The following is a 16910-nucleotide window of genomic DNA, read 5'->3' on the forward strand; positions in this document are numbered from 1 at the left end:
GAGCTTTAATTTGATCATATTTTCAATAGTGAAATAGCTACAGAAGTTTGTAATCAAGATTAGAATGTTACAAAACTACTTTAGTATTTTATGGATACACATTGAATATAGAAAAATATGTCAAAAACACGTGTATAGTATAATAAGTACCTAAAGGAAACAGAATCAGGGAGACAGTGAAGGAGACTTGTATTTTTCACCATATACTACTGTCCATTTGAAATTTTTGAGGCAAGTGTGTAGACTTTATTTAAAGGAAAGAAGGAAAAAATTAGAAAGTACCTACAGTCAGTGCCCTATTATTTAATAAAAAGGCAGGAATGCTAACTATAGCATATTTCCTATTCTATCCTATGCTATACTAGTGATTCTACTAAAAATTATCCTATTTTTACACTTATTTCCACTTCTGTGTAGAACACCAAAGATGAAAGATTCTCTGTTGAATGCAAAGAATAGGCAAAAAAGTTATTTCATATTTTACTAAAAATAAAATCAACATGAAATTATAAAATGACCTATTTATAAAAGCAAAGGAGAAATTTTTCATTCTGAAGTATTTATTTTACTGTTCTTAGTATTGTATGGTTATTCTTCCATTTCCAAAATCACAAGAAAGAAATAGCAAATGACTGAGTTTATAGAAATGAAAATAACCATATACTTATTTAAAATGACACAAATAATTGACTTGATCTTCTCTGTATACTAAATAAGAATAAAAAAACAGTCAGCATTTAAAATCAGAACACCTACTACGAGATTTGAAAAATTTATCTTCAAGAGAAAAACTTTGTTACAGATATAAGCCTTTCTATTTAAAGGTATCCTTTTTTGACCCTGTTAAAGAAACTTCTGCTTTAGTAAGTATTAAATTTAAAAGCTGAATAGATAAAGCTAAACTATCTATATTGCTAGGACATGCACATAAATATTTTAAATTATATACAGTACTGAAATTACTACTGTGTGAACACTTAGTAAATTCCCAGGAAAGTATTGAGTTCCTAAAAACATTCTAAACATTGAATTTTAAAGCCACAAGAATTTGACTTGTGATACAAATTATAGTTCATATTGAATATTTTGTTAATTTATGTTCCAGTGAGGAATAATTTTGAATAACTGTCATTTATGATATACAATCTGAGTTGAACTCTGAATTTCATTGACAAAAAAATTGTCATAAAACTTATGGGGGGGGGAAACATTTCAATGGCAAGATATGCTTCATAAAATCATCTTAATTTTTACTTATAAATTAACTTGGCATTAATCTGCTTTGTTAATGCTCTTTTGAAGAGTGGGATGCTTTCATTAATTTAGTTTATGTCACAGCTCTGCAAATTTTAATCATTTTATTTAGAAGTTGTTAACCAGGTGAGAGAAAATCATTATAATTATATCCAGGTTGTCAATGTTTTGGCTCAGGACAGTAAGGGGTTTTTTATTCTATCAACCGTTTCACCCACTGCTTTGCCCTAAAATCCAAGCCAGTAACTTTTTTTCAGGATGGCAGGATTTGATTCCAGCTCCACAGAATCAAAGTGTCTTGTCTTTCATTTCCCTAGTGATGGTTCACTTGCAGTTGAAAGGTCAAGAATTGAGGGTATCAAATAATTGTAGTCTTTGGATATGTTACTTAAAATTGGTTTCTGTGGTAGTTGGCACAATAGGACATATTAGTAATTACAAATTTCCCCGTTGTTTCCTGGAGTAATATATATTTTAAAGCCTTAAGTCTTACAGAATATCCAGTCTTATAATTAATTTGTATTTGCTTTATTTTAAAGTAATTTTAGATGAATACAATCAGTTTAAATAATATTTTAAAAGTCTTTGACCTTGTGGGAAAAATACTTCTATGCTAATATAGATTAGAAGTATTAATTTTAATAGAGTATTCATAGTTCTTTACTTCAGTTATACAAATAGCTTTCCTTACTTCATTGCTTATGCTCATTACTTTATCAATGCCTTTTTTTTACTGATGTTGAATACCGTGTGGTAATAATAGCACTGAGAATATAATGTGGTACCCATAAAGCACACTTTTAGCTTCCAAGTCATTCACTAAAAGTTAGTAGTCTAGGTTGGGCATGTGATCTTAATACAATTCAGTAGACTGAAGAATAAATCTAAATGAAATACGAATTTTCTCCTTTTTAAAATGTGCATTTTTTTGGAATTATTCTTAAAAAAACAAGTAAAGCTGTAATCTTAATAAGAGACTACATGCTGTAGTAACTAGTAGTTTCCAATAATCACATATCATTTAGCAAATGAGAATGAAAATTGAACTCTTCCATTGATGTGCTGCTCCATTATAAAATAATTTTAAGAAAGTTTGACAGAGTTTTGCTACAGTTGCTGTATGTATTTTTTCAAAAACTTTCTGTGTATCTGTGTGTGTAAACATCCTGTTTGATCACAAAGTTCTGGGTGGGAAAAGGCTTGTTTGTGTTATGATCAGTTTCATGATCATAATGACAATGAGTTCATTCCTCTCGTGTGTTGGTCTGCCGTGTTCAATTTCATGGAATCTTTGTTTCAGAGTTTGCATGTGGTGCGCACTTTAGTAGCCACTATCTCTTGACATTATAATAATAGTTATGATCTTTTTCTACTATATCCTGAAATTCCATCACTAAGATAGGTGATGATGAATATTTGCTATAGACTTTGACATTCTGATTCTGATACAGTATTTGACTTTTTTTTTGTTTTGATGAAAGGCCTTCTATCTATATCATCCTGATACATATTCTGAAATCCAAGCAATGATAGAAAAAATGTTTGAATTTCATTTTACACTAATTTTATTATTTTTAAAAATTTTAAGTATCAACAAGCTTTTTCTGCCAATTGTCAGATCAGACATTTCCATTATCAGGTGTTGGCAATTTGGCATTTGTATATTATTGCTGTTAGGGTCTTAGTTGTTCTAAAATAGTAATTACTGGTGTATATAAACTTATATTAAACATAAAACAAAATAAAGGTATGGTCAATACTTTGCAAATGTTATAGTTTACATAAAAATTGTACCTTCAGGCTTTCTGAACTAATAATTGTTGACATACTAAAAATAATGAAATGTATTTTGCACAGGATGTGTAGATAGAAAGATCAAGCATAGATGCATTGTAAGGTGACCTGACCTCAGTGTATGTTTATATGTTTTTATGGCCATCGTATTGTTAATCTTTTTTTCATAACACTTTGCATGACTCTGATGATCAAACATGGTTTTTAACACAAGATTTGAATTGAACGCTAAATGAACTCTCTGGTGGGGTGGTGATTTCTTTTTAGAGGCTGAACCAGTGGAGTTCCTCAGAGTGCAGCACAGTTGATAACCCTGTGCCTGGAGAAGGAGAAGAGGCAGAGGCCGAGCCTGTGAATTCAGATGAGCCAGAGGCCTGTTTTACAGATGGTAAGAGAAGAACCGAGACCTCACTGAACATCCATTGTTAATGTCTTGGCCTTGGTCTTAAAACCTAATACTTACTTGGGATTGATGAATAAACTGTCAGAAGACTCCATTCCATGCTGATTTAGTCATGGCTCTGTGACTAGGCTTCTGTTTCCACACTTATGCTACTGATAGTAATTTACAATGGCAGTGAGTTATACGGTAAGGCACTGCCATTTTTTGAGAGAAGCAAGTAAGTGTGATACCCGATTAATAGAAATTTGTGTTTGCTCAAATTAGTACCATAAGCAAAACACATGGAGTTTCCTTTAGAAGTATTCCTATTAAAGGCATTTAAGGGTATCATCATGTATTTCAGCATCGCAATAAAATTAAATTGGCTAGAACCATGTAAACTTAAATTTGTACAGATACACCAAGATTTCTTCTATACATTTTATGAATGACCCTGACTTAAAATTCTAAGATAACCAGAAATAAGTTGGGTTTATCAAACAAATTATAGCTTTCTATCAGGAAAGGACTTTAGAACAATTTAAACCCTCTGTGGAAAGTATTAATGCTAAACTATTTCAGACTGTAGGTGCTATCTTACTGAGATCAAATTTTACAAAGGCTATCTTAATCCTATAAAATACCAGTGAGAATACTTAATATAATAACTTTGAGATATTCAACACTTTTCAAATTCATAACTCTAATTTGAGTCTAGTATATAAGAGATATTACAGAAACACATTTTCAATGAATCGTAGCCTCCAACACTGAAAATTTGCTGCAAACCAAAGTTTCAGTTGTGTAAGATGAATGCATTCTGAAAATATAACAGGCAACAATATGATTATAGTTAGCAATACTGTATGGTATACTTAAATTCGCTGAAAGGGTAGATCTTAAATGTTTTTAATTACCCCTCCCCCCAAAAAAAGAAGAAATTGGTAACTATGTGAAGAGATGGCAGTTTAATTAGCTTGACTGTGGTGATTATTTCACAGTGTAAACATAACATATTTACAAGTTGTATAACTTAAAGTTTTAATTGTCAATTATCTCAATAAAGCTGGAAAAAATGGACAGAATAAGAGAAGAGTGTCTGCATGCAAAGTCACTTTAATCATGTCTGACTCTTTGCAACCCTATGACCATAGCCCACCAGGCTTCTCTGTCCATGGGATTCTCCAGGCAAGAATACTGAAGTGGGTTGCCATGCCCTCCTCTAGGGGATCTTCCTGACCCAGGGATCAAACCCATGTCTCTCGTGTTTCCTGCATTGGCAAGCAAGTTGTTTACCACTAGCACCACCTGGGAAGCCCAAAAGAAGAATAGGCAAAATCAGTCTACAAAGATAGAAGTCAGAATAATACTTACTCTAGGAGGTACAGATTGGGAAAGGGCATGAGGATGATTTCTGGGTGCTTGAAAATGTTTTATCATGACCGACATGGCTATTACATGAGAATATTAATCTATATAGTTAAAATATATATACTATACTGTATGTATGTTCTCCTCAGTAAGAATTTAAATAAATAGATAAATATATTTTTTAATGACCAGAACACCAAAGAAAATCTATGAGCAAACACACATCTCTTAGTTATATCATTTTGAGCATCTGTGTTCCACTAGAGACTTTATACTCATTGGACCTGCTGGGGTAAGAGGTTCAGCCTGATGAATTGGGCAACCAATGAGCAATGGCAACCTTCAGCTTATCTACTTCTTTTATCCAATCAATAAATAATCATTAAGTACTTTCTTTCTGCCAGGCCCAGGCCTGAGCACTAGACAGAGAGAGCAGTTGAAAAAAAAAAAAAACCAAAACAATGTTTCTTACCCAAACGAAATATGTAAGTATAGAGTAGGTCAGATAAGCGATATGTGCTCTAGAGAAGTAAAATGGAAAGGAATACCAAGGTCGAGGGGTAGAAGCCTACTACCATATAAACAGAGGGGTCAGAGAAGGACTTTCTAAAAAGACAACATTTGATCAGAAACCTAAAGGAAATTGAAGCAGATACATGAAGGAAGACTGTTTTCCAGCAGAGTAAGGAAGGCCTATGCCCTGAAGTGGGGATATGCACATTTGAAAACAAAATCAAGGGGCCAATGTAAGTCGAACAGATTGAGAGCTGGGAGGATTGGTAAAAGATGAGGTTAGAGGTGAAACAGAGGCTAGATCATAAGAGTATTGAAAAACATAAGAATCTTATTTAGACGTCTCATAACACCATTTTATAAGCAGATGGGTGGGTAGCAAGGGCAGAAGCTGGAAAAGCTCTGGATGTTCCTGCAGTAATCCAGGTGAGAAGTGATGGGAAATTAAAACTATTGTGGGAGTATGAGCTTCTGAATATATTTTGAAGTTAAAGCTGAAGGGATTTGCTGATGGATTAGATGTTGGGTGTTAAAAGCTTTCTTCTCTTTAGAAGAGTCAAAGATGACTCCAAGCTTGGGGCCTCAGAGAAATACATTTAGTCTCCACATGAAGAGTTAAAAATGAGCGGGCTTGGCTTCGATGGGAAATCCACAGTTTGTTTACTTATAGTAGAAATGCCCCTGACCAAGTTGTGATTGGCTGACAAGTGTTGAGCTAGAACCAATGCCAATTTAGAGCAATATTTGGCCTTCAGAGGTTTTTGTTACCTGAAAGGCAGCAGAAAAATCAAAGCAAATGTGTGAGTTAAGTCAGAATAATTGTGTTTTGGTGAAGATAAACACTAACATGATTTTGTTGTTTATTGTCTCGCATCCATTGAGCCTTTTCAGCTTCATAACTACCACTTTATCAGTTTACACCTTATTCCTCTTCACCTTTTTCTCCTCCCCCTTCTTCTGTGTCTTTCCTTAGTTCTGCATCATTAGTGTTATAATTCATGACTTCAGCTTCCTTCCCCAGTTCTAGTACCATTCTTCACTATCCTTAATTCTAAATGTCTTTACAATCTGTATAATTATGAGCATGACATGACTCTTTGGTTCTGTTTGGTTTTATATTGTACTCCTCTTGGATTAAACAATTAGTAAATCACAAAATCAGGATTAGGGTATGAGAAGGATACACTCTTCCTTAGCATGATGTGTTTTCTGTTAATTTGGTAGGAGGCACTAACTCAGCTCCGCCCTCAAGTGTTCTGAGTTCAACTTCCTAAAAAATAGCTAATAACTAATCCTAACTTTGATAACACAATAACTAACTCTTTTGTGCCTATTTTGTCTTTTTTTTTTTAAGGAAAATATGGACAAAACATTTGTTTTAAAGGATTTAGAATTTTTTAAGTGTTTAAAAAATGACATTCTAATCAGTTTTTACATTAATTATACTGATCATGCTGTTACATTTTTATTAATGGATAAACTGTCTTAGAAGTTGTCTGTGGTTTCTTTTTTATTTGAAAGCATTAGTTTAACATGATGAAACCCAATAGAGATTTTATATAATGGCTCACAAGAGCAAATAAATGAAACCACCCAAAAGAAATAGCATTTACCCATGGGGACCCATTAAAATGTTTGAGAGGTTCTCTGTTATGTTTACATTTAATTAATCATCCTTTTTAAAAAGAAAGTGTGATACTGTTGCTAACCAGCTACGTTGGAAACCTCTTGGGATATACCTTTCTATGATGACCAAACAAGCAGTGGTCTTGCACTCCTGTCTCAAAATAACAGAGAAACTCTGTGAGGTATGATGAATTCTGAGGACAATATTTATGAACCTTCATCTCAGATAAAAAGTTTATCTGCTTTTCTAATTAGAATATATAGTGCCTTTTCCTGCCTGAATCATAAGAATAATATTTCCCTTCAATCTAAATACTGACAAAAATAAATCTCAAATGGTAAAATCTTCTTGGGGCTTCATTGATGGCTCAGTGGTAAAGAATCCGCCTGTCAGTGCAGGAGATGCCGGAACTTAGAAGTTCCCAGAGAGAAAGGTCAAGAACACATAAAATATACATGCCAGGAAAAATGTCAGAGACTTGGGGGAAGACATAGCTTGCTATATTTCTATAAAGCTGAAAATTATTTCCTAAGAGAGGTACCTCCTATTAAGGTACTAAGGTACCTACTAAGAGGTACCTCCTATTAAGAATCAATGAACTAATTTCACTACAGAATCATAAAAGAAGCCATACAGTACATTGTCCAAAAAATGTATTTCATTAAAATTCTAGCTATGTTGTTTCAGGATATACAGTTTATGATTATATGAAGTTATTACTTGATAGGCTCAATATTTTAATGAAATATATTGCTTGATAGACAAGGAAATTATTTTTAAAGTACCTAAGCTTCCGAAACAAGTATCTGAAAGTACTGCTCATTTTTGCTCTCCCAATTCTACTTTCTCTCCAAATGAGGTTTTACATCTAAGATTTTTAAGAGAAGAATTAACTGTAATACCTCTTTTTAAATTCTTTAAGTAATTTTGATTGTTTATTCTTTAATCAATTTTAATTAAAAATTTTTTCAATTGTTATTTCTCTAAGTCTCTCTGGGTCATAGTTCTGATCACAGTCCTTCATGAAACTTTTTCCTCTCCAACTTTTCTTTTACTTCAGCCTCTTGTACATTTCCTCCACCCCCAACTCTGTCATTTCCTTAGGGGTTTTGTCTTCTTCCCCCTATCCCAGTGAGGTAGAGCTAAATATTTAACAACCAGTTCTCCAAGAAAAAAAAAATGGTACATGTACTACAGTCAGTTTACCATATTTTGTTCATGTAAAGGATATGTGGTACACAATTTACAAATAATAATATAATCAACATCCTTCATTGACTATTCCATACAGCTGATTAGTTCTCACAGAGTGTGAATTTTGCCAGTTTTTTTTTTTATAACAATGATTGCAATTGATGAACAAGAATAATTTTAACCTGAAGGTTGCTTGGTATTTTCATTTATGTTAATCAGTAACATGAAACAGGCTTCCTGTCAGAACTTGACTCATTCATCAGTGATTTAAACAAATTTTTGCTGAATCAGATAATAGGATTTGAGCAATGAAGGAATATTTCCTCAAATTTTTCATGCTATTCACAGTGTAATGGCTGCAAACATACATACTTTTACTGTTTTATTAACATTTTCTCCCTCACTTTCTTAGTCTACTCTAGAAAATCAGCAAGGCTTGATTTACACCATTTGATAACTTTTGTAAAGATTCCCACCATAGCTCATTTCTAACTGCTGGTGTCACTTTGCTGCATGTGGAGTTGAAAAGAGACACACAGTAGCCCAACAGTGTAACATATTTCTACCAACCAGGTAGAATACACAAAGCTACTCAAGAGCGTAAATAATAGTAAATTGTAGTAAAATTATTAGAGTAGTATGTTTTTAGTATTTATGACCTTTTCTAAAGTTATACTTTTAGGTTTATACACTTTAATTTTTGATAACAGCTGCATTTAATAACAGGCTAGCAAAATTTTCCTGACAGTTTAACAATAAGTTGTCAAGACCAATGTGAGTTAGTTCCAGATACCTTTGAATTCTCTTAATATAGCTGTTCCAGAATGTTCCAGACTTGTCCCTTTTCTCTCTTACCCTAAATACTTTTTTTGTGTGGTCTTAACAACTTTCCTGATCTCAGCTGACACATACATGCTAATGATTCCTTCACATTCTTTTCCAGTCCAGACTTTTCCTTTAAGCTTCACAGATTCACACCTTCAAATATCTACAGGACCTCTGTGTTTAGAGATTTCACAGGCATCTCAAACTCATTACCACCCCAAGCAGCTCCTGCTCCTGTGGTCTTCATTCATTGCTGACATCCTCACAATTGTCTGGGCTTCTGCCTTCTTCTTGCATCCCATATCTAGTCAGTCAGCAAATCCACTGATTATACCAAATATGTCTTGATTCTGTTAATGCTCTAGTTCCTAACAAGAGCTACCCTAATCTGTCTTTCTTGTTGGGGATACTGAACCAGCACCCTAAATGGTTTTCTAGCTCTGGGTTTTTCTTTGTACCTCCCCATCCCTCTTTTTTCTTCTCTTCCAACTTATCCTCCACAGTTGTTGGAGATATCTATTTAAATTATGATCTTCCTATATAATTCTCTACCTACAACCCTTCACTTACCCTTCATTAGAATACAGGATGTAGACCAAACTCCTTAAGGTGAGGGAAAATACTTTCTATAATCTGACCAATTTCTCTGCCTTACCTCTCATCCGTGCCTCTTGTGTACACTTTGCTTTCCTCACAGTTCTGAAATGCTTATAATCCCTGTACACATTTTGCTGCTTGTTGTCTGGAATTCCACCCAAACTCTTCTTGACTAACACTTTGATTTAATACACCTCTTCCAGAAAACCTCCTCTGACCTTACTTTTTCAACAAATTAAGCCAGGTTAGGTGAATGTCTTCCATGCTACCAAAAATAACCCCAGCATATCTGTCCTTTTCATTGCTTTATCCTATTGTAGCCATTTATTTCTATATCTAGCTGCCTAACTAAAAGCCAAAAATAGATTCCATAAGAAGAAACTATGTACACAGCTGAGTAAAATGCTTGCTCAATAAATGTTTGATAAGGATGTGAATAAATAAACCTAAACAACTTTAAATTAAAAATTCCTGTTTTTTTTTATAGAAGTATGTTTTACATCTGTGATTCCAAAGTCAAATTGGTTTTTAACTTACATTATTTGAAAGTTTTATCTGCATCTTATAATCAAGATCTCTTTCTTTTGAACTGAATTATAGGACTTTCCACTAATTTTTAAAATATTACTTATAATGCTGTTTCTCAAAAGTGCTTTTTTATAGAGGAGTTGAAGTAGCACCAGATTGTAGACTAAATTCACATCAAGAAGGTCATGAAATGCAATATTGTCTTGAGATTTATATTGATTCAGCAATCATTATTTACTGCTCATTGTGTATCAGGATTAGGATTGTTTTAGGGCTGCGATAATAAATAACAGTATGTGGTTTAAATACTGTAGAAGAGGTTGGTGAGGAACTAGGGAAATACAGAAAACACAAATATATCCAAGTTAGAAATTACTGACAAATATTAAGAAAACACCATGGAGATTTAGGAGATAAGAAAAGGCAACATCCAAATTAAAATTATTTGAAGCTTCAGGTGTGCTTGAAATTATTTGGTTGAGGAATTATCATAGGGAGCACTTTGCATTAAATAATATTTCTTAAGTATTTTATTTATTCTGAATATCCGGATTTTACATGCATATCTTTCTTGCCAGGTTGTGTACAGAGGTTCCCGTGCTGCCAAGTTAACATAGAATCAGGGAAAGGAAAAATCTGGTGGAACATCAGGAAAACCTGCTTCAGGATAGTTGAGCACAGTTGGTTTGAAAGCTTCATTGTTCTCATGATCTTGCTCAGCAGTGGTGCTCTGGTAAGTGATCTGACACATAATGCTTAAATAGATGGTCATTATTTTTAATAAATGTGTTGGAAGTTAAAACTATTGTGGCTTTTTTTTTTTTACTTAAAAATTAATCCCTCTGGTCAGTAAAAGACAAAATGTTAGTTACCTTAGCTAATATTTACTACATGCCAGGCATTATTCTTACTCCTGGAATGATGTTTAAGACCCACGGACTTTTCCCAAGGAGATCAGAGAGCTTTAGGTAAGCAAGAGGCACGGGTGATACAGAACTGGGATATGTTTGTAAGTGAAGTACATGCACACTTAAGCTCTGGAGCAAGAAGGGTCATCTGCTCGGGAATTCAGAAAGGTAGATGATGTTTTGCAAAATCTATAAAGATGAATAGGAATTTTCCAGCCAGGAAGATAGCCTGAGGGGAATGAAGCATAAAACAGCATGAGACATTTAGGAAATTGAAAATTGTCAAACTCTAGAAAGTGTTGTGGGAGGATGAGCAAATCCAGGGAAGTGGTTGGTGACCAGAGATGCTGTGAAAAAGATAGACAGTGTCAATTTAGGAAGCATCTTGCATAAGAGAAAATACTGTAGTTTTAGGATGAGAATGGGATAGGTCTCTCATTCTTATACATGCGCTAAGCACCTTCTATAAGATTTGAAAAAGATCTGGGAGAGTTAGAGGCTCCCTGAGCTTTTTCTTGACTTAGAGAAGGGAAGCAAGAAAGTCTGGAGGGCTTGACTTTAATTCTTGCATTTCAGTTCCATTGTCATTCAGAAACTCTGCCAACTGCTGGAACCTTCTCTCAGCATCTTAGTAGGTCTGTGCATTCTCTGTATCCCAACTGCTGTGTTTTCCTCAATATTGGCAATAACCTTTTGTAAAAAGTGCTAAGGACTATTTTTAAAGTATTGATAGAAAAACTTGGAATAAGCAGAATAAGAATGGCACAAGTCCATAACTGTGGACAAGTAGACCACTGTTAACCACTAAAAGTTAAAGGTCCTTTTGCTTTAATTTTCTCCAACAAGGTGACTGTTGTTTAAACTTGAAAGAGAAAATTCAATCCTTTAGACCTCTTTAGGTCAGCAGTCATTTTCAATGGCTTCAGTTAACTCAATTCTTTAAGTCCGTTCAAACTATTTCTCAAGGACTTTGTGGCTGTAACTGCAGTATCATCATCTACCACTCACTGAAAGTTCTTCGTAAGTATCAAGAGGTGTCACATTGATGGAATGAATATAACAGATATTAATAGAGCTGAAGCTTTTAATGAATGATAAAGGGTTGGTGAAAAATTCAAAGAAAGAAACCATCTTCTGTGCTCTATAGCCCTATTAAGCTACAGCACTGATTCATTTCACAAACCTTTCCTGCTGTGTTCTGGACATACAGCGAGGTACTGAGAATCCATAAGCACATAAGAGCTGAAGGAGAGGCTCTAAATCCCACTGCTGGCTTGAAGAAGAGTGCAGGGTGAGAGAGATTTATAGGAGGGGCTGACCTGGAATCATGTCTTCAATTATTAGGACTTACTAGTTTGCAGGAGAGCATAGGGGTGTCAGATGAGTGGAAATCACCGAAAGAGTCAGAGTTCTTGGTTCCTTTATAGGACTATAAGTAATTTCATTCTTTTTCACCGTATTTCTCTTGACCTCTGGTGAGCAGCCACCTGTACTGATGAGAACTAAGTGTTACACCTGTGTGTATGCTTGTGTGTTAAGTCGCTTCAGTTGGGTCTGACTCTTTACAACCCTATAGACTGTGGCCCGGCTCGTCTGTCCATGAGATTCTCCAGGCAAGGACACTGGAGTGGGTGAGAATGGGGTAGGTCTCTCATCCTGCAGGATGCCCTCCTGAAGGACCTTCCCAACCCAGGGCTCAAACTGGCATCTCTTATGTCTACCTGCATTGGCAGGCAGGTTGGTGACTCAGTGGTTTAAAAAAAAAAAAATTCACCTGCAATACGGGAGATGCAGGAGACCCAGGTTTGATTCCCTGGATTGGAAGATCTCCTGGAGGAGAAAATGGCAACCCACTCCAGTATTCTTGACTGGAGAATCCCATGGACAGAGGGCTGTAGACCTTGGGGTTGCAGAGTGGGACACAACTTAGCAACGGACTTTCTTTCTTTTTTTCCCTTTACCACTAGTGCCAGCTGGGAAGCACACATGTTCCACTGTAACTGTAAACCGGAAGAAAGTCGGCAGGCCCATAACAGTATAATATGTCAGTGATCTCTTTATCAGAATTTCATTTCCTGTTTTGGTCTTGAATCATAAGCTTCAAGTTGTACCAAATTTAAATTTGAGTGTTATTTTCACAGGCTTTTGAAGATATATATATTGAAAAGAAAAAGACCATTAAGATTATCCTGGAGTATGCTGATAAGATATTCACTTATATCTTCATTCTGGAAATGCTTCTAAAATGGGTAGCATATGGTTACAAAACCTATTTCACCAATGCCTGGTGTTGGCTGGATTTCTTGATTGTCGATGTAAGTACTTTTGAGTAAATTTTAAAGAGAGTTTATTCTTAATAATAAGGGGTCTGAAAAATCTCACTAATGTTGTATATTAATCATATTTAGATAGGTGATATACAAAAAACAGTTTTTGCCAAGTTTTAGCTGTACCTTACAGTTTTAGCTATACCTTATAATCGCCTGTGTTCTCAGACTTCCTCTATGAGAAATTTGATTTTTGATATTTATACTAATGATTTCATATTTGATTTTTTTGATTCACCTTTTTAATATGTATGTTACCGAGGTACTGCCTAGAAAAATGAATGGTAAGATGAATACTTTTGCAATATAATAGTTTTAAAGAAAGGCTAGCCAAAATAAGAAGTAACAGAAAGAATGTAGATCTTTTCTCTTAACCTGTAATTATGATTGAGTCTTCTAAAAATTATTACAAAATATTTAAGATCTTCACAAACTTCTTAAAATATTATCCCAAACTTTGCTCTTTTCATCTCTCAGTTTAAGAAAAAAAGTTTACAAGCAAAGTTGAATTTATTTTTAGTTAATAAAGGAATATGGCTATTTAATAATGAATTTGTTTGTATTTGAAAATCTGAAGTGTGATTCTCCATATTTTGGAGTATGTAATATGCAGAAATCAGGAAAGTTATATAGCTTCAATTTGAGTTTTTTTTAATATTTTGCAAAAAGCTAAATAAATTATATATACATATAATATGTATAATGTATATGTATAAAATGTTTTAATAATGCAACAGAGCAAAACTCCACTCAATATTCACAATATTCATGCACATCTAGGCATGTGGATTTAGGGGAGGAGTTGAGTTTTTTTTTAATATCTTGAAAACTGAGAAATTTATCTCTCTAGCACAGTTGCTCTCAGTGTAATCCCTGAACCAAATCTTTGGCATGTGTGGGTGGGAACTTGTCAGAGATGCAAATTCTCAGGACCCACTTAAGTCCTACTAAATCAGAAACAATGGTGTTGGGACCCAGCAAAACTGTGGTAACAAACCCTCCAGATGATTCTGGTGCATATTCAGCTTTCAGAACCACTCATGATTTGATATTCAGAGGATGGACTTGTTTGATATCTGCAAGTTTCCTGATTATCTGAAACTTGCTTGACTGACCATTATTCATCAGGAGGGGCATATATCATGCTTATATACAATGTATACATAAGTAGAAAGATAAATATGTGCATATATGTAGATGTTCTTCTAAATTACTGACTGCACTTAATTTTCTCAGTAATGTGCATATATTCAATATAGTAGCACTCACTTAACAGTGGTTTGGAGATCAGGTTAACCATTTCCTTAGGGATTATTCAGATTATAATAGACATTTTAAAACTTGCTTTTTGCTTATTAAAAAAATAGCATTTATTATTCTAACTTAAAAGTACACCTATTTTTTAAACATACTTAAGTGGAAACTAATGAACCTGGAAGATTAGATGAATTTAAAAGTGATATGAGGATTAGTCATGAATGCAGGATATATAGCATGAGGACCTAAAAAGAAACAGTTATATTACATTTAGTGAGACATTTAGAAGTATAATAACTGTGTGAAAGCAAAACACTTCACCACACATCCTGATTCAAAAATCAGTTCACTGTGTTTTTGATAGCAGCAGTAGTGAGCTTATAAATTTTTCTACTCCTTTGATAGTTAAACATAAGGAAGTTGACTCTTGAGTAGCTCCTAATCTTCCCTGGAAAATTGAATCTTTCAGTCATTACTTAATCCCAATGAACTGCATTGCAGATATTGTTCTTAGTCATTGCCTCTTACTGCACACAGTGTGAAACAATGGATATTTTAAAAGGATCTTATTCAAAGACTGAATGCATTTACAGTTCCAGATTTCAGGTCATTGAGGAGTTCATTGTTGCTTACCAAAATGTGTATTGATTTTCTCTCCATGTTCTTTCTTCTGAGGTAACTTACAATAAGAACACAGATTTCTGTTGGACACTGGTTGTGGTAATTGTGGAGGGTCATCTAACATGACGAAGTTCTTGTATGTCTGTATTGATTGTGAAGCCAGTGAGATCACCTACTAGTGAACTGTCTTCAGTACAATTGAGATTTTGTCCCACAAATTATTTTTGGGGATCTTTGCTGCTGATTCTGAGAAACTAGGGCAGAAAAATCTTGTAGAAAATTTGCCTCATCTCAAAATCATAAGTCTTCAGAATACTTTTGAATAAGGTCTATCAGTTCAGTTCAGTTCAGTCACTCAGTCGTGTCCAACTCTTTGCAGCCCCATGAACTGCAGCACATCAGGCCTCCCTGTCCATCACCAACTCCCGGAGTCCACCCAAACCCATGTCCATTGAGTTGGTGATGCCATCCAACCATCTCATCCTCTGTTGTCCCCTTCTCCTCCTGCCCTCAATCTTTCCCAGCATCAGGGTCTTTTCAAATGAGTCAGCTCTTCGCATCAGGTGGCCAAAGTATTGGAGTTTCAGTTTCAACATAAGGTCTATACTAGGACATAAATTTGGCTGAGTGAATGCCACACTCTTTTGACTTAGCTTTAGAATCACACAGTTCATTATTGCTGTTGTTCAGTCACTAAGTCATGTCTGACTCTTTGTGATCCCATAGACTGTAGCATGTCAGTATCCTCTGTCCTCCATTATTTCCCAGAGTTTGCTCAAACTCATGTCCCTTGAGTTGGTGATGCTGTCTAAGCATCTCATCCTCTGCCACCCCCTTCTCCTTTTGCCTTCAGTCTTTCCCAGCATTAGGGTGTTTTCCAGTGATTTGGCTCTTCACATCAGGTGGCCAAAGTATTGGAGCTTCAGTTTCAGCAACAGTACTTCCAATGAATATTCAGGGTTGATTTTCTTTAGGATTGACTAGTTTGATCTCCTTGCTGTCCAAGTGACTCTCAAAAGTATTCTTTAGCACCACAGTTTGAAAGCATTAGTTCTTCTGCACTCAGCCCTCTTTGTGGTCCAACTCTCACATCCGTACATAACTACTGGAAAAACCATAGCTTTGACTATACGGACCTTTGTCTGCAAAGTGATGTCTCTGCTTTTTAATATGCTGTCTAGGTTGGTCATAGCTTTTCTTCCAAGGAGCAATCATCTTTTAATTTCATGGCTGCAGTCCCCATCCACAGTGATTTTGGAGCCCAAGCAAATAACCTGGACTTTATTCCAATTGAAATTTTGATAGTTGATTTACTTAAATGTCCAGAATTAATAAGCAAGTGAAAAACCTACAAAACTATGAAAAGCATATGTGATTTTATTATTCAGATATAAGAATAACTTACTTTCCTTCTATTATTTCTTTTTTTCTGGTTAACTTTCCTTTAAATCTATTTCCTTAAAAAGGCATCTATTTTATCCAATTTTTAGACAGTTAGTAGATAACTTTATCTATAAATCATGTTGTTCTTGTTGAGTTACTCTTCAGTTCAGTTCTGTCGTTCAGTCGTGTTCAACTCTTTGTGACTCCATGGACTGCAGCACGCCAGGCCTCCCTGTCCAACACTAACTCCCGGAGTTTACTCAAACTCATGTCCATTGAGTCGGTGATGCCATTCAACCATCTCATCCTCTGTCATCCCCTTCTCCTCA

General features: G+C 34.8%; 1 protein-coding gene and 1 long non-coding RNA gene across 3 annotated transcripts in view; one reads left to right on the forward strand and one right to left on the reverse strand.

The window, feature by feature from the left end:
- Positions 1-16910, forward strand: part of SCN9A (sodium voltage-gated channel alpha subunit 9) — a 164581-nt gene that overhangs the window by 124331 nt on the left and 23340 nt on the right. Inside the window, exons 18-20 of the mRNA XM_043894409.1 lie at positions 3316-3436; positions 10664-10818; positions 13135-13308. Of these exons, the coding sequence (XP_043750344.1) occupies positions 3316-3436; positions 10664-10818; positions 13135-13308 (450 nt within the window). The remainder of the gene's footprint in view (positions 1-3315; positions 3437-10663; positions 10819-13134; positions 13309-16910) is intronic.
- LOC122688413 overlaps positions 1-16910 on the reverse strand; it is a 173688-nt gene that overhangs the window by 92923 nt on the left and 63855 nt on the right. The window lies entirely within an intron of this gene.

The sequence above is a fragment of the Cervus elaphus genome, chromosome 33, assembly GCF_910594005.1.
Source record: "Cervus elaphus chromosome 33, mCerEla1.1, whole genome shotgun sequence".
Classification (NCBI taxonomy): Eukaryota; Metazoa; Chordata; class Mammalia; order Artiodactyla; family Cervidae; genus Cervus; species Cervus elaphus.